Source organism: Oryctolagus cuniculus, chromosome 1, assembly GCF_964237555.1.
Source record: "Oryctolagus cuniculus chromosome 1, mOryCun1.1, whole genome shotgun sequence".
Lineage (NCBI taxonomy): Eukaryota > Metazoa > Chordata > Mammalia > Lagomorpha > Leporidae > Oryctolagus > Oryctolagus cuniculus.
In genome coordinates this window covers 182,084,703-182,110,802 of record NC_091432.1, presented here as the reverse complement: position 1 = coordinate 182,110,802, position 26,100 = coordinate 182,084,703, and the positions used below count along the sequence as shown (strand labels likewise).

The 26,100-nt window shown below is 44.5% G+C and overlaps 1 protein-coding gene across 5 annotated transcripts; it reads left to right on the top strand.

Annotated features, from left to right (window-relative positions):
* The first annotated feature begins 1,316 nt into the window (after nt 1-1,316).
* Nucleotides 1,317-25,810, top strand: PLIN2 (perilipin 2). Of its 5 annotated transcripts, none has more exons than XM_008254352.4 (9): nt 1,317-1,493; nt 2,442-2,494; nt 3,184-3,379; nt 5,039-5,121; nt 10,073-10,337; nt 11,070-11,251; nt 12,138-12,272; nt 14,970-15,260; nt 25,429-25,810. In XM_008254352.4, exons 1-9 carry the CDS (start codon nt 1,328-1,330, stop codon nt 25,555-25,557), a joined length of 1,500 nt encoding a protein of 499 aa, XP_008252574.2. In that variant the 5' UTR covers nt 1,317-1,327; the 3' UTR covers nt 25,558-25,810. The 5 variants fall into 5 exon arrangements, with proteins under 5 accessions (XP_008252574.2, XP_051713466.2, XP_008252583.2 ...); XM_051857506.2 differs by lacking the exon at nt 25,429-25,810 and adding an exon at nt 21,865-22,185; XM_070052775.1 differs by lacking the exon at nt 1,317-1,493 and adding an exon at nt 1,591-1,756.
* Nucleotides 25,811-26,100: the final 290 nt, after the last annotated feature.

The window sequence follows — 26,100 nt, the reverse complement described above, 5'->3', positions numbered from 1 at the left end:
CTCCCCAAATGGCCACAATGGCCGGAGCTGGGCCTATCCAGAACCAGGAGCCAGGAGCTTCTTCCAGGTCTCCTGCATGGGTTCAGGAACCCAAGCACTTGAGCCATCTTCTACTGCTTTCCCAGGCACATTAGGAGGGAGCTGGATTGGAAGTGGAGCAGCTAGGACTCCAGCTGGTGCCTAAATGGGATGCTGGCACTGCAGGAGGAGGCTTTACTTGCTATGTCACAGTGCCAGCCCCTAAAGGACCTATTCTTAATTGGTCTGTTCGGAGACTTAAATACGACAAGCAGGGACAACTGTTTGGTACAGCGTTTAAGACCCTGCTTAGAGTACATCCCATACAGAGCGCTTTGGTTGCAGTCCCAGCTCGCTTGTGATTCTAGCCTCCTGCTAATGTGCGCCCTGGGAGGCAGGGGGGTGGCTCAAGTCCTGGCTCCCTACAACCCAAATGGGAGACCTGGATGAAGTGTCCAGCTGCAGGCTTTGGCTTAACTCAGTCCAGGCCATCTGGAGAGTGAACCAGAGCATGGGAGTTCTCTCTCAAACAGTATCCCTGTGCGTGCTACACTGGTTAAGCAACCGAGCTGCATGCTGAGGTCACCTGGTACCTAGCATTGTTGCCTACCCCCTCACTCTAGCTCTCTGGCCTGTCATTAGATTGTCCTCAGCTGGGGAGACCCAAGCCCTACAACTTGCTTGGGAGATCGATCAGAAACTACCGTCTAGGGAAGAAATGCGCTCAGCACTGTTATGGCTCCGGGTGGTCGCGTAACTTTTGTGCTCAAATAATCTGATTCAGGTGTCTGCATTTTACACAAGAGGAAACTAGGAACGCAGAGCTGGCCATCTTGCATAGAGTTAGGCAGCTATCACTTCGTAGAGATTTGGGGTAAGACCAGAAGGGGTCTTATTAGTATTCGTAGGCTTTTTCTGTTAATTTCAATTCAAGGCTCCATCAGAAATCAACGTTTAAGGGACGGACTTTAAAGCCAAAGAGCAGTGAAACAGGAATCTATAATTCTGTAATTCGTTTAGAATTTTGCGTAACACTAGGAAGTATTTATTCGCTTAAAACAAACAAACAACAAAAAAAAAAACAAAAAACCCCCAGCAGCTTAGAAGTCATTGTTCACATTCCGAAAGCGTTCTCATCAACACGTGTTAACCCGCCTTTCCCGAAATCCTAACGCCTGCGTGGCAGTCATCCACTTTTGCACCTGGCTCTCAGAATCCTCTACCCCGGGACACGGCCCCCGCCTCCGGGCAGAGCCCCTCCCCCGGGCTGGGATCCCGCCCCCAGGGAGGTCAGGGCCCCTCCCCTAGAATGGCCGCTGGCCGGCCGCGGAGAGGGGAAGGGCCGGCCGCGGGTCACGTGCTGCGTGGTGCGGCTGGCGCCGCCCGCGGCGGGTACTTAAGGCGGTGGCCGCCCGCAGGCCGCGCTCTGCACGTCCGAGCTGCCCGCGGGATTCGACTGCTCGCCGCGCCCATCGGTGGGTGCCCCCGCCGCGCTGAATGTTGCTGGGGGGAGGGGGGAATTCCTCGGTTCTGGGGACCTGCCCCGACCCGCCGGGCTCCGGGCTGGACGGCGATGGCTGCGGGCCATGCGGCGGGGCAGGGGCGGGCTTCCGAGCTGTCCTTCTGTGAGGCGTCTTTCCTGCGGGCAGCTTCGGTGCTGCTGCAGGGCTGTGGAGCAAATACTTGTGTCCGACCGGACGTGATTTAAAGGGAACACGCTTTGGAAAATCGGTCTCAGGCATGGTGTGGTGGGGCGTGCAGTGACTGTAGGGCTAATGATCATGGCGCCCAACTTCCCCCTCTGGGCAGCGCCTTCCCGTTTCTTGGGGACCTGGGACCCTGGTGGTGGGGGCTGGGCTGGCGCGGCAGTGGTGGGCCCCGGCCGGCCAGGTGCTTTTCCTCGCCAGCTTGGAGGGTTGGCCTTTTGTGTGGGCCGTGGGGGGAATCCTAAGTTACCCTGAAACGCTCGGTGAAAAGTTTCTCAATTCCTCGGACCGCCTCCTTCGTCTTGTGCTTGGTGTCCCTGAACTCGTTTTGGTGCTTTCATGAGGGAGGTAAAATTAAGTAACCCTCGGATTGCTCCAACTTCGTCTTCCCGACACCCTGCTGAGTGCTCGCTGACTTAACATGGGTTTTAACTTGAGAATCTCTTTTGTGGAACAGCTGTTCTAGTGTCCTGGTGGAGAATTCAGAGTAGGAGGTCAACGACTTCGCTTTTCTCCGCTGACCTCTTTTTCTGTTAAACAGTTTACATTTAAGGCCTGAAACCTTGCCGGGGTTAGGGATAAAGGGGAGGTGGAAGTCCAAGATCATCTGGAAATATTTTCTACTTGAGCTTGGTTTGTACTTGAACATTTTCTTGGGCTGGGAATGAATCAAGGGAGTCTTATCCTAGCGTCCTGAAATAAGTATCTCTCCCATAGATTCCTTTCTCCAGGAAGAAAAAATGGCATCCGTTGCAGTGGACCCACAATTGGTATGAGTTTTATTTAATTTTTATTTCTTATTTGAGAGGCAGAGAGCTCCCATCTACTGGCTCCCTCCCCAAGTGCCTGAGTAGCCCCCCAGCTAAGGCTAAAGCCAGATGCTCAATCTACATGGTTGGCAGGAACCTCAGGGCTTGAGCCATTACTGCTGCCTCCCAGGGTCTGCATTAGCTGCAAGCTGCAGACAGAAGCTGGAGCCAGCTGTCAAAGCCAGGTACTCCTAGGCCAAATGCCTGTCCCAGGTCTTAATTTTGAATAGGTGTTTTGTGACTGTTTTCTTCCCCAGTGTTTTGAGAAGTTAACAACCAAGGGCCGGCGCTGCGCTGTAGCGGTTAAGCTGACAGCCACCCGCAGTGCCAGCATCCCAAAGGGACGCTGGTTCGAGACCAGGCTGTTCTACTTCTGATCCAGCTCTCTGCTATGGCCTGGGAAAGCAGTAGAAGATGGCCCAAGGCCTTGGGCCTCTGCACCCGCGTGGTTGACCTGGAAGAAGCTCCTGGCTTCAGATCAGCGCAGCTCTGGCCATTTCGGCCAGTTGGGGCGTGAACCAGGAGATGGAAGACTTCTCTCTTTTTCTCTCTCTGCTTCTCTCTCTGTGTAACTCTGACTTTCAAATAAATAAATAAATCTTTAAAAAATATTAAAAAGTTAACAACCTCCTCTTTCCCTTTGGTTGCAGAGTGTGGTGACTAGGGTCGCCAACCTTCCCTTGGTGAGCTCTGCATATGACCTCGTGTCCTCAGCTTATGTCAATACAAAGGATCAGTATCCCTACTTGAAGTCTGTGTGTGAGATGGCAGAGAAGGGTGTGAAGACCATGACCTCCGTGGCCATAACAAGTGCTCTGCCCATCTTCCAGAAGCTAGAGCCACAAAGTGAGTTCTCATTTTTCCCTTCAACATTCGGTCCAAGGAACTGTTCAGGGATGAGGGATTCTCTGCCCTTCCGGAAGCAATACTGACTGTACTAGCAACTGTTGGGTGACCCTCGGACCTGGAAGGCCTGATGTTCACGATACTTTAAAAAAAAAAAAAAAAAAATCCCCAGAGATGTTTCTATGTTGGTAACCAAGACCATAAGGTTAGCATCAGAACTGAAATGAAATACTGTCTTGAGCCCACACACTGGATATAAACTTTTTTTTTAGTAATTTTTATTGCGGTAAAATTAACGTACCATACAGTTTGCCTATATAAAGTGTACAATTCCATTGTTACTATTTGTGTAGAATTGTACAATCAGTACCACTGTTAACCTCCCTGTTAAAGAAATCTCATACCAAAGTTTCTGTTTGGGATGATGAAAGGCTCTGGAAATGAATGTTAGTGATGATTGCCAACATCATGAAGGAATTTAATGCCTGTTACACGTAAAAGTGGTGAAGATGAGTTTATATTTTGACTGTTTTATCAAAATAAAACAGACGTCATGCACTTTACCAACCGTTCCCCATTTCCTTGCAGCCTCCCCTGGGCAACTACTAACATACTTTCTGTCTTTATAGACTTCCTATTTCAGACATTTCATATAAGTAAAATTATAAAAGTGGTCTTTTGTAACTGATTTTGTTTACATTTTTAAGGTTTATACTTACATCAGTACATTATCTCTTTGTGTGATAATCTGTTTAGGTAAATCATATTTAATTCATCAGTTGATGGGCATTGGTATATTCTGCTTTTTGGAGATTATGCTTTTGTGAGCATTTATGTAAGTTTTTGTGTTGACTGTTTTTCGTTTTCTTAGGTATATAGTTAGGAGTAGAATTGCTGGGTCATATAATACCTGTGTTTAAGCTGTTATGAACTGCCAGGCTGTTTTTTCAAAGTGAATGTGGTGTTTTCCATTCCTAACACCAGTATATGAAGGTTCTAATTTCTCTATATCATGAGTTGCTTTTCAATAAAGATGTCATTTCCCCAAATGGTTAGGTCAGGGACTTTAGGATTATAAGGAAGTTCTAGAGACCAGTTCCTCCAATTTCACTATACCCCAGGTGAACTTGTTACTGTACTTGGCTTGGCCTTTGGCAGGGGAAGCTTGGAGTAAAATCTGGGTCTTGTTAGGGAGATCCAGGATACTGTTACATATTGTTTGTTTCCTGGTAAGAGGCCAGAGTGCCCTGGCGTGTGCTGAACGAAGTACAGGAAGGGACTAAGCTGGCATGAGACGCCAATTTTGAGAAAGTTTCCAGAAAGGTTATTCCCAGAATGAGGGTTCAAGAAGCTCGACTACTGTTGGCCTTAATATTAGGGGTAGAAGATGAGGTAGAAGATCCCTAGCCAGCTTCCTTCTTGGTCATTGGTTCCGTGTGCTCCTTCCTTACATCCCCCTTATTATCTTATTAGTGGAATAAAGTTGGCCAACAATCTACAAACCTCTTGCTGTCTAGCCAGAGACACTAGGCAATGCTTTTGTGGAGATCAACATTTTTTGTTTTTTTATAGTATGGTTAAAAGTATAAGGCATAGTAATGTGTGTTTATTCTAAACTACACTGTTACATTAACATTTTCTCATTTGTGATTCTTCTAGTTGCCGTTGCTAATACCTATGCTTGTAAGGGACTAGACAGGATTGAGGAGAAATTGCCTATTCTGAATCAGCCAACAACCCAGGTGAGTTTGGGACAAGGTGCTAAGATGTGTTTGCATTTAGCACAGACTGAGTGTGCCACAGATGAATAGATACTTATTTGTTCTCAATCTGGATCTGGATTTATTTTTCTTTAAAGTAATGGTTACTCCTTCACTTCCCGAACATTCATTTTATTTGAAAGGCTGAGTGATTGAGTGCTTCATCTGCTGGTTCATTCTCTAAATTTGTGCAACAACTGGACTGGGTCACATCAAAGCCAGGAGCCCATAGCTCCATCTAGGTCTCCTACATGGGTAGCAGGAGCCTAAGTACTTGGGCCATCATCTGCTGCCTCCCAGGTGCGTTAGCAGGAAATAGGATTGAAAGTGGAGGTGGACCATCATCCCAGACACTCTGAAATGGGATGTACGTATCCCACGTGGTGACCTGCTATACCGCAATACCTGCCCCACTTCCTGAACTTTTATCAGGTTATGTCTAAGAAGCAGAGAAGAACTAGATACCTTTAAACCAGAGTAATTTTTTTTAAAGATTTATTTATTTATTTGAAAGTCAGTTACACAGAGAAGGAAAAGCAGAGGGAGAGAGAGGTCTTATCTCTGTTGGCTCACTCCCCAGTTGGCTGCAACGGCAAGAGGTGCAACCATCTGAAGCTGGGAGCAAGGAGCTTCTTCCGGTCCCCTACGTGGGTGCAGGGGTCCAAGGACTTGAGCCATCTTCTGCTGCCCTCCCAGTCCATAGCAGAGAGCTGGATTGGAAGTGGAGCAATGGGACTTGAACTGGTGCCTGTGTGGGATGCCGGCACTGCAAGCAGTGCTTTACTTGCTACGCTGCAGTGCCAGCCCTGAAACCAGAGTATTTTTAATCTGAACTCCATCACTTTGTGGCTTTGCCCCTGCAAATGAAATTGCTCTCTTGAATAATTGGTTCCCATGTATCACCATGGGTAAATGCAGAAGTATGTAGAACCTTTTCTTGCCTGGCTTGGTGCAGTGCCAAGATATGGGACAGCTGGCCAAGATGAAAGGCTTATCCATTCCTCCATTCCAGTGATTCAGAGAATGTCCTAAAATTTTCTTTTTTTTTTTTTTGACAGGCAGAGTGGACAGTGAGAGAGAGACAGAGAGAGAAAGGTCTTCCTTTGCCGTTGGTTCACCCTCCAATGGCTGCCGCTGCAGCCGGCGCACCGCACTGATCCGATGGCAGGAGCCAGGATCCAGGTGCTTTTCCTGGTCTCCCATGGGGTGCAGGGCCCAAGCACCTGGGCCATCCTCCACTGCACTCCCTGGCCATAGCAGAGAGCTGGCCTGGAAGAGGGGCAACCGGGACAGAATCCGGCACCCCGACCGGGACTAGAACCCGGTGTGCCGGCGCCGCAAGGTGGAGGATTAGCCTATTGAGCCACGGCGCCGGCTTAAAATTTTCTTTCATATTAAGAATATAGCATGGGGTAGGCACCGTGGCTCACTTAGTTAATCCTCCGCCTGTGGTGCCAGCATCCCATTTGGGCGTCGGGTTCTAGTCCTGGTTGCTCCTCTTCCAGTCCAACTCTCTGCTGTGGCCCGGGAGGGCAGTGGAGGATGGCCCAAGTGCTTGGGCCCCTGCATCCGCATGGGAGACCAGGAGGAAGCACCTGGCTCCTGGCTTCAGATCGGCGCAGCACCGGCTGTGGCGGCCATTTGGGGAGTGAACCAACAGAAGGAAGACCTTTCTCTCTGTCTCTCACTGTCTAACTCTGCCTGTCAAAAAAAAAAAAATAATAATAATACAGCACGGGGGGCTGGTAATGTGGCATACCGGGTGAAAGCCACTGCCTGCAGTGCCAGCATCCTAGATGGATACCAGTTCGAGTGCGCTGCTCCACTTCTGATCCAGCTCTCTGCTGTGACCTGGGAAAGCAGAATGTAGCCCAGTTTCTTGGGCCCTGCACCCACATGGGAGACCTGGAAGGAATTCTTGGCTTCGGACTGGTGCAGCTCTGGCCATCTGGGGGGGTGAACCAGCAGATGGAGGACTTTTCTCTCTCCCTCTGCCTCTGCCTCTCTGTATCTCTTCATTTCAAATAAATAAATCCTAAAAAAAAAAAAAAAAATACAGCATGGCCGGCGCCGCGGCTCACTAGGCTAATCCTCTGCCTTGTGGCGCCGGCACACCGGGTTCTAGTCCCGGTCGGGGTGCCGGATTCTGTCCCGGTTGCCCCTCTTCCAGGACAGCTCTCTGCTGTGGCCAGGGAGTGCGGTGGAGGATGGCCCAGGTGCTTGGGCCCTGCACCCCATGGGAGACCAGGATAAGAGCCTGGCTCCTGCCATCGGATCAGTGCGGTGCGCTGGCCGCAGCGCGCCAACTGCGGCGGCCATTGGAGGGTGAACCAACGGCAAAAGGAAGACCTTTCTCTCTGTCTCTCTCTCTCTCACTGTCCACTCTGCCTGTCAAAAAAAAATAAATAAAAAAAAAATAAAAAAAAAATAAAAAAATACAGCATGGTGCAAAATGATACCATTTAGTGAGAGATCTGGCTCACTTTTGTAATCTAATAAAATTTTTTTAAAGATTTATTTATTTACTTTAGTGTTGTTAGATATATTCCATCTACTGGGTCACTCCCCAAATGGCCACAATGGCCAGGGCTGACCAGGCCGAAGCCAGGAGCCTGAAACTTCATCCTAGTCTTCCACATAAGTGATGGGCCTAAGCATTTGGGACAACTTTTGCTGCTTTCCCAGGTGTATTAGCAGAGAGCTGGATCAGAAGTGGAGCAACCAGGACTCAAACCAGCGCTTATATGGGATACTGGTGTCATAGGCAGCCACAGCACCAGGCCCTGAATAAATAAATTTAGTGTACAGCCTTTAGAATGTGTGTATATCTTTAATTTTTTTTGTTTGTGTTGCTGGTGACTATTCTAATGGTAAGAGTTATTTTGCATTTTGGGTATTTTCTTTGTATTTTTGATGACTCCTATATAATAAAAGTCAGCTGCCCTATATAAAACTAAAAACAGGACTGAATGGACTTCCTAGCTAAATTGGACTCATCCTAAATTACTGTAGATATTCTATTGTGTATCTATATGTATAACCATTTTAGGTGGGTTTTTCACAAATATTTTTTCAGAAATAATTTGAGAAGGCCGATGGGGGAAGCAACTCCTCAAATGCCTTTAGTGGCTGGGCCTGGGCTAGAGGCAAAGCTGCCAGCCAGGAATGCAGTGCAGGTCCCATGTGGGTGATAGGAATCAGTTATCATTATTGCTTCCCACAGTCTGCATCAGCAGGAAGCTGGAGTGAGTAGCTGGGGTCAGGAATTGAATCCAGGTACTCTGATACGGAATGCAAGTGTCTCAGCTAGCCTCTTAATGACTAGGCCAAATGCCTGCCCCTATGTGATATTTTTATTTCACAGATAAACCCAACCTTGAAAGTGGTTGTTTACAGCAAGTCATAAGTGTTACAGCTTTAGCTGGTCATCATTCTAATAATGTTCTTTCTGCCATGTTCTGTGGCCTTCAGTATGGCTTGGTGGCAGCCATGAAAGTCCCTGTAAGATGACTCTGTGACTGGGGCCACTGATATTATCAGATGAGTACGATACCGAGGGTTTCCTCCATCCCCCCCCCATTTGCATATTCTACCCCTCTTTAATGTAAGAAGAAATTTGTTGTTCTTGTATAATAACCTGTTTCCATGGATAATTTACCCTGCTTGTGTTTGAAGAAGTAGAGTGACTTGGAAGAAAAGAAGATTGAATTTATAGGTGTGTGAAGAGCTGGTTGTTTTTATTTTCACTTAGAAGAGTTTGACATTGATGATTAGCTGTTCTTAGTGAAGTTAGCCCTTCATGGAATATTAGTCATATTTATATAACTAAAATCATGGCATTACAATTGTCAAGTGGAAGCTGTATGGTGCTACAATCTCTGTCTCAATTCTCAGCGCTCAGCTCACCATGCTCACTGTGTGGGTCCTGAGGGGCACCTTAAGGCTTAAAACTGTTTTCTCTTATAATAATAAAAATGGTACTGGGCTGTTAGGATCCAGATTTTCAGTATACCTTTTAGGTGTGATCTTGGACAAGTCACTGGTTTGTAAAATGAGTTTGAAAATTTTGTTATGACAGAGATATACCTGGAGAAAATCTCCCTCCCTTCCTCCCCTCCTACCAATCCAACATAGAAGCAGTTCTGTGAGTTAGCTCCTTTAGACTGGAAGCCTGGAGCATTATCTCCCAATTATCTTTTCCTTGGTTTTGCTTGCAGCAACCTGGAACTCACTAATAGTCAAGCAGTCTTGACAGTAAAAGTACTTATGAAGTGGTTGAGGGAAACTGAATCCGGTAGAACATGGGAAGATAGGTACAAAAGGAGAGGATCTTTTATACCAGTCTGCATGTTTTTCACACTTGAGCAGGATGGGAAGTAAACCTGCCATTCGCATAGGCTACCTTTGACTCTCTTGGGTGGAACTTGGGTAGGCTGGTGATATGGAGAGCCCTATAGGAGGGACAAACTCCTGAGTGTGCATCTAGTAGGGTGGAGAACAACTGACTTCTCTGCCTATGTGTTGGCCCCCTGGTACTGTGTGCAAAGAGCTGTGCCTGCATTGTACCTATGTTGAAGTGCAAAGGCAGGCATGAGCTGCTCTCAGTATGAGCGTGCTATTGTGGAAAATGCCATTCCTTCCCAGTGTTCTTGTATTTCATTACAGGTTCATCTAAAAACAAACAAACAAGCTGAATCATGTTACCTAATTGACAAATTTCCTAGCTGTTCATTTGGTTTGCACCCCCAGTAATCCTTAGGGTAAAGGAAATTCAGCCCCATCAACCCTTAGTGACTCTCATAAGACCTACGGCCAAAGTGAAAGGACCAGCTTCCTCCTTTAACTCTTCAGTTGTGCTGCCTTAGTTGAGACCTTACATGTGTGTGTGTTCCGATGGTTCTCACTGGTCAAGTAATCGCTTTTCCACTTGCAGGTTGTTGCCAGTGCCAAAGGTGCTGTGACCACTACTGTGACTGGGGCCAGAGTTTCTGTAGCCAACACAATCACAGGGGTGGTGGACAAGACCAAAGGAGCAGTGACTGGTGGTGTGGAGAAGACCAAGTCCATGGTCAATGGCAGCATTAACACAGTCTTGGGAAGTCGGATGGTGCAGTTTGTAAGCAGTGGAGTAGAAAATGCACTCACAAAATCAGAACTGCTAGTTGACCAATACCTCCCCCTTACTGAGGAAGAACTAGGTAATTGGAATTTTGTCTTGAAATATTTTGTATGTATCTTTTTTCATTGAAGATTTATTTGAAAGAGTCATGGGGAGAGAGAAGGAGAGACAGATCTTCCTTTTGCTGGTTTACTCCCCAGATAACTGCAATGGCCAGCACTGGGGCAGGCCAAAGCTAGGAGCCAGGGGCTTCTTCAGGGTCTCCGACATGGGTGGCAGGGGCCCAAACTTCATTGAGGTGTAATTTATATGCCAAGAAGCTCACCAGTCCAGTTTTAGAATTCTGTTACCCTAAAACAAAACAAAAAATCCTCATGCCTGTTTACATTAATTTCTCATCTCCTTCCTGGCCAATCCTTCTGTTTCAGTTGATGTTTTTTCTTGGAACAGTCTTTCACATTGAATTGTATATAGTAAGTTCTGAATATTTAGGAGAAATTAGCTTCAAAAAATATTTTCTGTAAATGGGTTGTCTTTAATGGTTTTTGAATCATCATTAAAGTAGGCATATTAGTGCTTACTATTTGCCATTACTGTCTTCAGAAATTCATTCTAGTGGGGAGAAACATATATACATGTATATGTACCAGGTATAGTAATGTATTCAGTGGTCAATCCCAGCAGCAGACATGTACAGAGTCTTGGGGAAAAGAATACATAATGGCTAGGTGAGTGGGTAGAAGACCAAACATTTATCACTGATAGATGTAATACCTTAAGGTTTTGTCTTGTTCTTTCTTTCTAACTTAAGAAAAAGAAGCAAAAAAGGTTGAAGGATTTGATGCGGTTCAGAAGCCAAGTTATTATGTTAGACTGGGGTCCCTGTCTACTAAGCTCCGCTCACGTGCCTACCAGCAGGCTCTTGGTAGGGTTAAAGAAGCTAAGCAAAAAAGCCAAGAGACCATTTCTCAGCTTCATTCTACTGTTCACCTGGTAAGTAAAATTTTAAGTTACCTAAAGTGAATTCACGTATCCTGAGGGAGGAGAGTAAACATAATTGTGAAACCTAAAAATTTTAGTCTGTCTTTATGTATGACTCAGTGGAAAAATGGACTGAAGAAACAGACAACTCACAGAAAAGGAAGTAAGTGAGGAAATAGCTGAGTACGTGGAGCAATGCTAACCTTAGAGGGGTCAAATACAGATATCTCTCTCGATCTGTCAGACGGGCAAAGTTGGATGCTGTCAGCAACAGTGTAGAGAAAGAGCTGAACTTGTACGCTTCTGAAAGATTTGAGGGACTACTGCAAGGAATTGTTTAAGAAAATTACAAACCTTAAGCAGTTTTAGGAATTTACCCTTCAGATAGGTGTGTATATTGTGTTGCAAGAGACTGTAACATTGCAGGCCATCTAATGGAGACTAATCGAATTGATGCATCACAATAGACTACTGTGTAGCCAATAAAGATTGCCAAGTTAGAGAACAGGATGTACAGTACTGCAGGAAGAAAACCTTTTTTTCTTCCTGGAAGGGGAAATAGGTGGCTGACAACAGGGAAGAGGAAGGTTGAGTTTTTTCTCTTGTAATTCTTATCTTTCTTCACACTGTCACAGATTAAATTTTGGTTGTCCTACCTGTACTAAACTGAAATTAAAATATGAGTTAATGGTTTACTAGTTAAGTGAAGGCAGTAAAGAACAACTACTTGGTTGACTTAAACATATTACAAATTACAGTGATAGCTGGTATAGTCCTCATTAAGTTTGTATGGAAATTCTTGGTTTTTTATGCTTCCTGATTAATATCATAGATCTGCAAACAGAACAACATGAATTTCTAATGGTTTGTTCCCTTATCTTATTTCCATGTGTTCTAGATTGAATTTGCCAGGAAGAATGTGCATAGTGCCAACCAGAAAATTCAGGATGCTCAGGATAAGCTCTATCTCTCGTGGGTGGAGTGGAAGAGAAGCATTGGCCACGATGATACTGATGAGTCCCACTGTGCTGAGGTAAGATGCCTGGGGTAGTCACTCACTACCATTTCTCAAGAAGTTCATAGCAGACTTTTCAATTTTCCCATAATTCCTCTGAGAGTACTCTGCTCTATCAAAAAGCTTGAACAATACTGTGTAGATAGGTTGCTCATTATATGACTGAAAAAGCTGGAGAGGGAGTTGCTTTATCTAACAACCTATAGATGTGCGTATTTCCCTGAATGAGATACAACCAAAGGAGAAACCTGGGCTTTGCTGTCATAATGCATACATACTAACTGGGGATATAGGCAGCTAAACTGGTACAGTTGTTTTCTAAGGTTTTATTATTTATTTTTATTAGAGATCTCTCCACTGGTTTGCTCTTCAAATGGCCCTAATGGCAGGGATGCTGGGGGGGTGGGAGGGGGTGCTGGGATAGTCCAAAGCTGGGATCCAGGAGCATTATCCAGGGCTTTAACATGGGTGACAAGAACCTGCTGCTGCCTCCGAGGGTCAGCGTTAGTAGGAAGCTGGAGTCAGGAGCTGAAGTTGGATATCGAACTCGGGCACTCTGTTCGGGATGAGGGTATCTTAACCAGCATTTTGATTTTCTTTTATTTTCATCTTATTGGAAAGGCAGGGGGACAGTGACTGAGATCTTCTATCCACTGTTTCATTTCCCCAAATGCTAGCAATGGCTAGGGCTGGGTCAAACTGAAGCCAAGAGCCTGGAATTGAATCTAGGTCTCCCAGTCTCCCATGTGGGGTGCCAGGGACCCACATACTTGAGCCATCACTGCTGGATCCCAGGGTGTACATTAGTAGGAAGCTGGAATCAGAAGCAGAACTAGTGCTTTAACCCAGGCACTCCTATATGGGATGTGGATATCCCAAGAGATGTCTTTTTTCTTAATTTTTTTTTAAGATTTGTTTATTTGAAAGGCAGAGTTACAGAGAGAAATGGAGAGACAGAGAGAGAAAGAAATACTCCATCTGCTTTTTCACTTCCCAAATGGCCATAGTGGCCAGAGTTGGGCCAGGCCAAAGCCAGGAGCCTGGAACTCCATCTGGGTCTCCCATATGGGTGGCAGGGGCCCAGGTATTTGGGTGGTCATCCATTTTCATTCCTGACACATAAGCAGGGGCCTGGATTGGAAGTGGAGCAATTAGACTCTAATGGGTATTCTAATGGGACTGCGGCTTAACCCACTGTGCCACAACACCAGTCCCGCAGGTGACATCTTAACTGCTGTGCTAAAATGCCTGCCCTATCACAGTGGTTTGTTTGGTATGATAAATACAAGTGCTAGGAGAACACATAGGAAGGCTTCCTAATACAGTGTTGTGAGGTGGTGGTGGTGGTTGGGGGTGAGTCAGAGGACTTCCTGGAAGAGAGAAATATAAAGCAAATCTAATGGGTGGATAAACTAGGTTAAAGAGCAGTAAGGGGATGAATGGTCCAGACAGAAGAAATAGGATGTTATAATCCCTGAAAGTGGTTCTGTGTGTCCCAAAAAGCCTTTGCCTTTGATATCAGTGTCAACTGGTTGTTCCTCTCACATCATCTTATTTGAAGAGGGAATATCAGAATTATGCTACAAACATGGAGTATATTTTCATTTTCTCTGGTCTCCCCTGCCTGTTAGATTTCTTCAGCTGCAGATGATAAACTTCGCAGACTCAGGCAGCAGGTTCAAATCCCCACTCAACTATTTTCCAGTGTTAACTGGGGACAAGTTAATTAACTCTAAGCTTGTGTTCATATCTGAAGTGTGGAAAAATACTGCTGTGTTTGGTGTTACATGAGGATTTTAAAAAAGGTCAGATAGTCTATATGTGTGGTGGGCACAACACACAGTTTTCTGTTATTGAACTAATTCATATAGGGTACTTTAAAGATTTGTGGAAAATAGAATTAATATATAAGTTTATTTGTTAGAAAAACTATTTTTTAAGATTTTATTTGAAGGACATAATCAGACAGAGAGCATGCTTCCATCAACTATTTCACTCCCCAAATGGCTGAAATGGCCAGAGTTGGGCCAGGCCAAAGCCAGGAGCCTGGAACTCCATCCAGATCTCCCGTATGAGTAGCAGGGGCCCAAGCACTTGGGCCATCTTCTGCTTTCTCAGACATATTAGCAGGGAACTAAATTGGAGGTGGAGCAGCCAGGATTCAAACTGGTGGTCATATGGGATGCCAGCACAGCAGGTGTTGGCCTAACCCTCTACCACAAGGCTGGCCCTGTTTTCTATGAACTTTTTGGACCTATTTCATATGTATTGATTTCAGAATTGTTTTGCATCAAAATAAGCTTTTAATTCTATTTTCCAACAATTTTTTTTTAAAGATTTATTTATTTGACAGATTTACAGAGAGGCAGAGAGAGGGAGGTCTTCTGTCCACTGGTGTATTCCCCAAATGACTGCAATGGCCAGAGCTAGGCTGATCCGAAGCCTGGAGCCAGGAGCTTCTTCTGGGTCTCCTGTGTGGGTGCAGGGCCCAAGCACTTGGGCAATCTTCTACTGCTTTCCCAGGCCATAGCAGAGCGCTGGATTGGAAGTAGAGCAGTTGGGACTCGAACCGGTGCCCATATAGGATACTGGCACTGCAGGCGGCGGCTTTACTGGCTATACCACAGCACTAGTCCCTTGAATAACTTTTAAAAGTCAGCTGGTACATACCATTGTTGGAGCCACCACTAACTCTTCAGTTTGTTTTATTTGTAGCACATCGAGTCACGTACTCTTGCTATTGCCCGCAACCTGACTCAGCAGCTCCAGACCACATGCCACAGCCTCCTGTCCAACATCCAAGGATTGCCACAGAACATTCAAGATCAGGCCAACCACTTGGGAGTGATGGCAGGCGACATCTATTCAGTGTTTCGCAATGCTGGCTCCTTTAAGGAAGTGTCCGACAGCCTCCTCATTTCGAGCAAGGGGCAGCTGCAGAAAATGAAGGAATCTTTAGATGATGTGATGGATTATCTTGTTAACAACACACCCCTCAACTGGCTGGTAGGTCCCTTTTATCCTCAGCTGACCGAATCTCAGTATGCTCAGGACCAAGGTACAGAGATGAACAAGATCAGCCAGGAGGCCCCTCAAAATGAGCCTAAAACTCATTAAACCTGTTGCTATCACCAGCGCATGACACAGCCAGCCAGATGACACCTTTTCATATGTTGAAATTAACTTGCTAGACAACTCTAACTTGGGGAAACTGTTAGCTAGAAAAGAGAGTCATTCATTATAGTAATTTCTAGCTAGAGTAAGAACTTCAAAATTTCCAGTACTTGCAAATGAGTCTGTTTACCCGGCTGATTTAAAAAAAAAAAAAAAAAGAACGACATATTTCTCAGAGGCCAGCCAGAACTTGCGAAAAGTTCAAGTGCACTTATCTCCTTCTGTGACTGTTTTGTTGATGCTCTTACCATCTGTTTGTATTGAATAAAAGCATTTTCATATGGGCTATGGTATAACCTGGCATCTGCTTCAGTATAGCCTGAGCAGGACTCATGACTGGTTATCTCTTAATGCATGCTTGTACAACTTGACTGCAGATTTTTATTCCTTAAAAGGGGATATACTACCTTTGAATCAATAAAATTCACTCTAGATCAGTATTATGCTGTTCCATGTGCTTTGTCTGTTGCTTGCATTCATAGAGCTGCTTGGCCTGCATGACAGGGTTATTATTATTATACATACATGAATTTCAGTTGGGCTTTTGGGAAATTTGGCAAGTTGATAACATTGGAAAACTAATATTACAAATGGAATGTTTAGTAACAGGTTTCAAACAAAAGGTGATGTGCACATTAAAATTTTACTAAGTGACAACTGCATTCATTTGCCAATTTACTGGACCCCCGAGTGTGTATCATTTTTAAGCCAGTAAAACCATCTAGTAATTGACTGCCTTGCTCAAAGGAATCAAAACTGAAAGGAAGCAAATGAGTCAGCTTACAGCAGTCTCACATAACAATAGGCCTTTCTTGCTAAAAGGCCAGTTAAAATGTAAGCCCTAATGTGAGATCATTCAGTGTCTAGTCTCGTTGGAAGACAATCATAACCTCAGTTGTTGAAGACCAAATGAGAATAATTACTAAGTCCCAAGTCTTTTGACTAATATAGAAAAGGAATCTTCTACTTCCTGCGTAAGTTCCCCAGACTTCAAAAAATGAGGAAGCACATAACTTTACATGCTACTTTTTTTTTTTTTTTTTGGACAGGCAGAGTGGACAGTGAGAGAGAGACAGAGAGAAAGGTCTTCCTTTTGCCATTGGTTCACCCTCCAATGGCCGCTGCGGCCGGCGCGCTGCGGCTGGCGCGCTGCGGCCAGCGCACCACGCTGATCCGATGGCAGGAGCCAGGTTCTTATCCTGGTCTCCCATGCTGGTGCAGGGCCCAAGTACTTGGGCCATCCTCCACTGCACTCCCTGGCCACAGCAGAGAGCTGGCCTGGAAGAGGAGCAACCGGGACTAGAACCCGGTGTGCCTGCGCCACAAGGCAGAGGATTAGCCTAGTGAGCCGTGGCGCCGGCCCTTTACATGCTACTTTCATGTGAATGAATAAAGTACATTAAAGCTTTTGATCATTGCCAGTCTTCTCTGAAATATAACTCAGTGAAGTGGAAGGCAGAAATTCAGTTGTTTGTCTCTCTGCCTTTTTTTTTTTTTTTTTTTTTTTTAAGATTTATTTTTATTTGAAGGCAGAGGCAGAAAGCGAGAGAGAGAGAGGTCTTCCATCTGCTGATTCACTCATCAGATGGCTATAACGGCCGGAGCTGGGCTGACCTGAAGTCAGGAGCCAGGAGCTTCCTCTGGGTCTCCCACGTGGGTGCAGGGGCCCAAGGACCTGGCCCATCTACTGCTTTCTCAGGCCATAGCAGAGAGCTGGATCGAAAGTGGAGCAGCTGGGATTCAGACCGGCACCCATATGGCATGCTGGTACTGCAGGTGGTGGCTTTACCTGCTATGCGTCGGCCCCCTATCTCTCTGCCTTTTAAATAAAAATATATACAAATCTTTCATCCACTGGTTCACTCCTCAAATGCCTGCAACAACTGGGGCTGTGGTATGCTAAGCTGGAAGTGGGGAAACGCAGTCCAGCTCTCTCATGGGCGGCAGGGACCAACGTACTTGAGCCATCACCTGCTGCCTTTCAAGGTGTGCAGTACCGGGAAGCTGAATTGGAAGTAGAGTAGCTAGGACTCAAGCCAGGCACTCTGATAGAGGATGCGGGCATCTTAACTGCTGTACCAAATGCTTGCCTTATCACTGAAATTAAAGTTGCCCTTTAATTTGCACATAAGGAGCTTGGTTTCCAGGAAGGATGGACTTTCCTGACGTGTATGCTTCCAGGGTTGAATCTTTTACTTGCCTGTCTACAGGGACTAGCATTTTTTTTATAGCTTCTGCATTTTATTTATTTTTTGTAACCCAAATCTGATGAGCCCCCCTTCTTTGCTTCAAAACTGCAAGACTGGTGAATTGCAATTGATTGGAAAATTACTGTAGCAGTACATGTGCTTTCTTATCCTGCATATAAACTTCTGTTTCTTCCTTAAAAGTTGTAGTGCTATATGAATTGTTTATGAGGAGATAGGTCTCAAGGCTATGCTTCCTGAGTAAGGACAGAATATAAAGCAGAACACCACCAGCCCTTGCTTTCCACCACTAGCTGTGCACATCAGTCATGGTTTTGTCTGTCTGTGTGTCTCAGGTTTGACTTAGACCCACATGTAGCTCATGAATTGTCAGCATGTCCTTGTAGCTTCATTGTTGCATAAGCTAGCAAAAAATTTTAATTAGAGCTATTTTTCTTCCAAGGAAGTTAATTGTTTTTGAGAGGAAAAAAAGCTGACTACCCCTAATACAGTACAAATATCTAACCATAGCATGTTTGTAAATATTTGGCCTTATGAAGCTAAGCACAATGTGTTCAAAATATTTTTTCCTTTGCAAATAGTCTGGAATTTTAGTCCTAGACAAAAAACCAAAGGAACGTGGTGTGCTGGTTGTTATCTCTGAGCCTTAGTTTTCTCATCTGTAACATAAGATTAATGATGCCTCAGTGGATGGAAGCGAAATGTCAAGGATGGGGTGTTTTTTCTAATTTGCACAGAAGCCTGGTGATACTTTCTGTATCACCAGGGACATGTAACTTTAACTTGCTGGTTCAGGCATCAGGTATGTGTGCTTAATACCAGATTGTGACTGGGAAAATGTCTGCTTTGATAAAGCATTCTAGGCATTGAAGAACTAGTGAAGTAATCAAAAACTTAATTGATTTCCCTGAGATATTCTTTTTAGACTATCATTTCATAAGGGGAGGAGGAAGGAGGAGGACAGATACTTGTGTATAGTTGTTAATGAAATTCAGTCTGACTGATGCCTGGGAGAGCAGGTGCCGATGGACGGAAAGGAGGACCTTTTGCCAGGTTGCCCTTACTTGGGCTCTTGTGATCCTCAGCTGGGCCTCACTTGTGATCCAGCTTCAGGAGTGGCCCAGGACTGAGACCAGTGTGTGTGGTCCTGTGGCGAGATGTCCTTCCCCATAAGTCAGTGTATTGATTACTTTTATCTCAAAGTGTAGCAGCTTCATGCCACCTTCCCAACAGGTATCCTGTAAAAATTCTGTATGTAATCTTTCCCTATAGCTACTTGGTAAGGAAAAGATGCTGAATAATTGTACAATTGAATATCTAAGTTCCCAGACCAAAAGAGAAACTGGAAAGGTAATAGTATTGGACTATTCAGAGAGAAAGAATAAGAAGCCTCTCTCGGGGTGGGTATTTGGTGCAGCAGTGAAGTTGCTGCTTAAGACAGCCGCATCCCATATCTGAAGGCCTGGTTAGAGCCCTAGATCCTCCACTTCTGATCATGCTTCTTGCTATCGTGTACCCTGGGCGATGGCTCAATAAATTTCTTTTTTAAACCTAAAGTTTTTTTTTTTTTCAGTTTGAACTTTATTTTTTAAATTTATTTTTCCCCCCAAAGAAACCTTTTATTTAAGGAATACAAATTTTGTAAGTACAACATTAGGAATATAGTGATACTTCCCATCATACCCACTATCCCACCCACACTCCTACCCCTCTTCCCTCTCCCATTCCCAGTCCCATTCTCCACTAAGATTCATTTTCAATTAACTTTATACACAGAAGACCAACTCTATACCAAGTAAAGATTTCAACAATTTGCAACAATTCCACAACTGTTAACAAGTTTTAGTTAACTTTCATAATACAACTGGCCCCACAAAGACTTACTCTTGTTGTACCTGCTCAAATGAATAGAATACAGAGGGATTGACATTGATTAGTTGAATGTTGCATGGTACCAAGAATTGTTTAAATTGTCTTGTGATCAGTACTGACCTGCCCTCTAGACAGAGTGCTAACCATGCCATCAGACTTCTTAGTCAAGAGCAAAACAGTGGTGTAAAAAGCACCAACTTAAGGGCAGGGAATATCTACCAGCCCATTCAGCTGTACTAAATTATGTTCAGTAAAGGGAAAGAGAAATGAGGCGCTCCTGGCTCTAGTTGCAAGCACACCATTGAGCTGCATAAAATACCTGTTGTGGATACTGAGAAGTTTCTATTAAAGTCAATAATGTTAGTGTTTTTTTTTTTTTGTTTTGTTTTTTTTTTTTTTTTTTTTTGGACAGGCAGAGTTAGGTAGACAGAGAGAAAGGTCTTCCTCCTTCGGTTCACCCCCAAAATGGCTGCTATGGCTGGCACACTGCGCCGATCCAAAGCCAGGAGCCAGGTGCTTCCTCCTGGTCTCCCATGCGGGTGCCGGGCCCAAGCACTTGGGCCATCCTCCACTGCACTCCTGGGCCACAGCAGAGAGCTGGACTGGAAGAGGAGCAACCGGGACAGAACCGGCGCCCCAACTGGGACTAGTACTTGGGGAGCTGGCGCCGCAGGTGGAGGATTAGCCTAATGAGCCGCGGCGCTGGCCCAGTGTTAGTCTTAAGACTAAGTATTGGTTATAGCCAACCATTACTTCTTGCACAATGCTTTACAGCCCTAAATGTTAGAATTTTACATAACTAAAATTTTTAGATTTTTTTTTCACTTCATTACTTATGCTTGATTTCAAAATAAATCAGTTTTTTCCCAATCCTGTGTCATGTTTCTCGGCACTGCATGCACACTCACCTTTACCAGCAAGTTAAATCCCCACAAATGGTGTCTATTCCTGTATAACCTCACCTATCCAGGGCTCTGGGCCACCACTAGCCCAGCTTTACGCAAAATTTAAAAAGACACCTCACGCTCAACATGTTTAGTGCCATCTTCTGGAAATTTGTCACAATAAGCATGTGGTGCTTTGATATGAAAGGTTACCTGTTGTTGCAAAGTGAACAACCTGCGACATATACTTGAAGTATCTCTGAGAATTTGAGCATGGTTTCTTGATTTTCTTGAAAAGAATGTGTTTTCTTGAAAGGGATGGTTTCCTGTCCTTAGAGGGAGGGTCTATGATTACCTCCTTAGTTTCACAGTAAGTACTTGATTCTGAGTTCAGCCTCTGTCTCTGATAGCATTCTCAGCAGGAGACTCCTTACACTCTTGCTTTGATGACCCACAACTATGGATTTTCATAACTAGGCATTTTCATGAGTCTTGTACTTGTCCAGGTCAAGGAAGAAGATTTATTTATAAATCTGTAAAATGATTTTGTGCCACATTTGTAAAAATCCCCTGAAGATGGTCAGAAAAGACTACCAGTTTTTAAATTAGACTCATCATAGGTATTTGATAGCCCGTGGCTCCTTCTTAGCTGTCACATCCTCCCCTATTTCCCTCATAGTCCTCAAGTAGGGTTTGGTGACAGCTGCCACTGGGGAGAGTACTGGAAACTGGACACTGGAACATTTTGGATATGTGGAAGGTGAATTATTCCTATGGGTCTCCTAAATCAGGGAGTGAAGGTGATTTTTTGGGTGGTAGTTGTAGGTACTAAATCTCTGATTTTGGGACTGCCAACATTCCGCAAAAAAAAAAAAAAAATCTACTTTAGTTCCACAGAGAGGCAGACACATTACCTGGTCTATAGGTGACTGAGATTGTGTGTGTGTGTCTAGTATTTAAGGAACACGAGAGGAAAAAACATTTATTGGACACCTTCTGTAAACTATTCTTCAACTGCAACTGAATCAATTAGGTATTTTCCTCACATGAGAGATGATGAAACTGAGTTTGAAAACAGTAAGAGGCAGGCTGGGAACTCAGCCCAACATGCTACTGATGTTAAAGTGCGTATTTTTCCCTCTTCTAACCTCTGAGAGGAGACAACTGCAGCTTGCTTTTTTGTTTGAGGCCCAGAAAAATCTCTGCTTATGTCTGCTGTGTTGCAGCTTCCTGTTACATTTTATACTCCCTTCCTTCCTTCCTTCCTTCCTTCCTTCCTTCCTTCCTTCCTTCCTTCCTTCCTTCCTTCCTTCCTTCCTTCCTTTCTCTCCCTCCCTTTCTCTCTCTCTCTCTCTCTCTCTCTCTCTTTCTTTTCTGTATTTATTTATTTGAAAAGCAGAGTTACAAAGAGGCAGACACAGAGAAAGAAAGATCTTTCATCAGTTATTTTCTCTCCCCAAATGGCTGCAACAGCAGGAGCTGGGCTGATCCGAAGCCAGGAGCCAGGAGCTTCTTTGGTGTCTCCTATGTGGGTGTAAGCGCCCAAGTACTTGGACCATCCTCTGCTGCTTCCCTAGGCCATCATCAGGGAGCTGGATCAGAAGTGGAGCAGCTGGAACTTGAACTAGCATGCATATGGGATGCTGGCATTGCAGGCTGCAGCTTTACCTGCTACACCACAGCACCAGCTCCCTATTTTACATTTATTAAAAACTGATATTAAATACATAAGATATCATAAGATAATAAAATTGATAATATATATTAAAATAGTTTATTGGATGTTAAAATATACTTTTGTACATTTAATAGAGTTCATTGGGATTGTTAAACTAGATACATCTTTTATCCTAAAATCTTTGAGACTATAATAGTTGGTGTTACTGACTGATGCCCTGAAACAATGTGAATAAGCGTTGCTGGATTTTGTGGATATCAGGTTGGGTGTAATTTTTTTTTTTTAAAGATTTATTTGAAAGAGTTATACACAGAGAGAAGGAAAGGCAGAGAGAGAGAGAGAGAGAGAGAGAGAGAGAGAGGTCTTCCATCCGCGGGTTCACTCCACAGTTGGCCACAATGGCTGGAGTTGCGCCAATCCGAAGCCAGGAGCCAGGAGTTTCTTCTGGGTCTCCCATGTGGGTGCTGGGGCCCAAGAACTTGGGCCATCTTCTACTGCTTTCCCAGGTCATAGCAGAGAACTAGATCGGAAGTGAAGCAGCCGGGATTCGAACCAGCGCCTATATAGGATGCTGGCACAGCAGGCAGTGGCTTAACTCCCTAAGCCACAGTGTCAGCCCCTGGATATAATCTTTGTAAAGTGAACATTGACTAAGAACTGGAAGGTAATATGATCTCCCTAACCTGAAAGTCTCAGGAACAAATGGACGTTGGACCTCAGGCTATACAGTCCTCTGAGCACCTGGTTTCATTGGGCAAGTGTAATAAGGATCACAGACAGGTAAGGGCCCAATGAACAAAACAAGATTCTTAATTCTTGTCTTTTTTTCCCCTTTCCTCCCCCCAACTACCATTTCATTATGGCGGTGTTAAAATATATTTAACATAGAGTTTATTGCTCTAGCCATTTTCAAGTGCACAATTCGCTGGCATGTATGTTCACAAGATTGTGCAACCATCATCATTATCCATGTTTCCAGAACTTTATCAGCATCTCAAGTATAATTCCTGTATACATTAAGCAATAACTCCCCAATATATATCTCTTCTCTTCTGTCTGTCGAGGGATTTTCATTTTCATTGTTGTTAGTTGTTTTGCCTCTGTTAGGTACTCAGTTACATTTTTCCCCCCTCTGCTGTTAAGATTCCAGCTGGTAGCAACATATTATGTCTTATTAAAAAAAAAAAGATTTATTTATTTATTTGAAAGGCAGAGTTACCCGGAGAGAGGAGAGGCAGAAAGAGAGAGAGAGAGAGGTCTTCCACCCGCTGGTTCACTCCCCAGATGACTTCAACGGTCAGAGATGAGCTGATCTGGAGCCAGGAACTTTTTCCAGGTCTCCCAGGCAGGTGCAGGGGCCCAAGGACTTGGGCCATCCTCCATTGCTTTCTCAGACTATAGCAGAGAGAGCTGGATCAGAAGTGGAGCAGCCGGGACGCGAATCAGCACCCATATGGGACGCTGGAGCTTTTTTTTTTTTTTTTTTTTTTTTTAAATTTATTTGAAAGAGTTACAGAGAGAGGTAGAAGTCTTCCATCCGCTGGTTCACTCCCCAGATGGCCGCAATGGTCGGAGCTGCGCTGATCCAAAGCCAAGAGCCAGGAGCTTCTTCCAGGTCTCCCACGCGGGTACAGGGTCCCAAGGACTTGGACCATCTACCACTGCTTTCCCAGGCCATAGCAGAGAGCTGGATCGGAAGAGGAGCAGCTGGGACTAGAACCAGCGCCCATATTGGGTGCCGGCGCTTCAGCCAGGGCTTTAACCTGCTGTGCCACAGCGCCAGCCCCTGCATGCTGGGGCTTTAACCCACTGCGTCATAGCACCGGCACTGATATATTTTATCTTAATAATTTTCTTCTTTTAGTCTGTCGTTGGATAAGAAACATTACTTAGCTTTTCAAAATAAGAGTTAATAGAGTTTCTGATCACTAAAGCTTTTTTCCTATGTAGAGAAGAAACAGGGTTTTGTGATGGCTATATCAATTTTTTTTAAAAAAAGATTTGTTAATTTACTTGAAAGGGAGAGCATCCATCGGAGAGAGTATGAAAGACACAGAGAGGGGTCTTCCATCATCTGGTTCACACCCCAAGTGGCTGCAACAGCAAGGATTGGGCCAGGCCAAAGCCAGGAGCCAGGAACTCCATCCTAGTTTCTGACATGGGTGGCAGGGGCCCCATCACTTGGGCCTTCATCTGCTGCCTTCACAGGTGTATTAGTAGGAAACTGGATCAAAAGCAGTGCAGCTGGGACTCAACCTGGAACTCTGATATGAGATGCCAGCATCACAAGCGAAGGATTAATGAGCTGTGCCACAATGCTGGCCTCTATTTTAACTATGAAAAAGACTTTTGGCCGGTGCCGCGGCTCAATAGGCTAATCCTCCAACTAGCGGCGCCGGCACACTGGGTTCTAGTCCCGGTCGGGGTGCCGGATTCTTTCCCGGTTGCCCCTTTTCCAGGCCAGCTCTCTGCTGTGGCCTGGGAAGGCAGTGGAGGATGGCCCAAGTGCTTGGGCCCGGTACCCCATGGGAGATCAGGAGAAGCACCTGGCTCCTGCCATCGGATCAGCGCGGTGTGCCGGCCGCAGTGCGCCAGCTGTGGCGGCCATTGGAGGGTGAACCAATGGCAAAAGGAAGATCCTTTCTCTCTGTCTCTCTCTCTCACTATCCACTCTGCCTGTCAAAAAAAAAAAAAAAAAAAAAAAAAAAAAAAAAAAAAAGACATTTTCTTCCTCAATTCCTAGACATTTCCCAAAGGGTTTATATTTTTGAAGTCAGACTTATGGAAAAATGAGGCTATTATTGTTCATAAGAGAGAAATAGATTGATGGATAAATAACCAGAGATGCCTTAGACTTGTATTTTCCAAGAAGCCTACATTTAATAGAGTCTACCACTAGTTTCCAGAGCCCATATGGATTGCAGGTGATGGCTTTTACTTGCTGTACCACAATGTCAGCTTCCTTGTCAGTTGTCTTTTAAAGAGAAGTGCACTTATAACATGAGTAGATTGCAGGGGTAGGACTGCAAACATCTTTTCAGAAAGCACATTTCTGGGGGCCAGTGTTGTGGCGCAGTGGGTTAAACCACTGCTTGAGAAGATGGCATCCCATACTGGAGGGCTGTTTCAAGTCCTAGCTGCCCTGTTTCCCATCCAGCTCCCTGCTAATCTGGGAAAGCAGTGGGAGATGGCCCAAGTTCTTAGGCCCCTTTCTTAAAAAAAAGAAAGAAAACGAGTAAGCACAGCTCTCGACAAAGCAAAATTTACTTACATGCAGTATTTGTCTCTGTGGTCTCATGGGGATCTGATAGTTCATGTCATTGGTGTTTGTTTAAATATCTGAGATTCTTCTTTTACAGGCATTTGATTTCACTGCCATAGAGTTGACATCTGAGACTGATGAAATTCCAGATATTATAGCTTTGGAAGAGGAAGATGGAGCAAATCATTCACATTTTAATGGCCCTGACCTCTCAGCAAAATGTTGAACAAAAAAAAAGATCTCTCCTTTTAGTTGAATATGCAATTTCTATCACATTAAGCTTCACTTTGTTCATATGTTTATTCCTGAGGCTTCAAGAAGTGTTAATCTATTTTTTGGCTAATTCATCTTACTTGCAATGAAACTTGATCTTAACTTTCATAAGAGATTTAGTTCTATGATGTGTATCATTTTATGTAAGTCCTCACAGTTTAATTGCTGAAATAACTATAATAAATATTGGGTCGGATAATCTCAAATCAGAGTGTTTTTTTTTTTTCTGACACAGGGGACATTTGTTGTTTTTGGGTCTCCCAGAATTTATTCCTGCTTCTTTGGTTAATAACCCCCTTGTATCTTTAGGGGTGTCAGTCTACAGATCAAGTTTCTTTGGTTCCCCTAGCTTATGAGCACACATGTGACCAAAAGCAGGTCAATTGGAAGGACACATAGCATGATGGGTAGTGAATTACATGCTGGGTTCTAATTTTGCTTTGCTCCTTACTAACTCTAACCTTGAACAAGTTACTTAATTTCTCTGTGCCTCAAT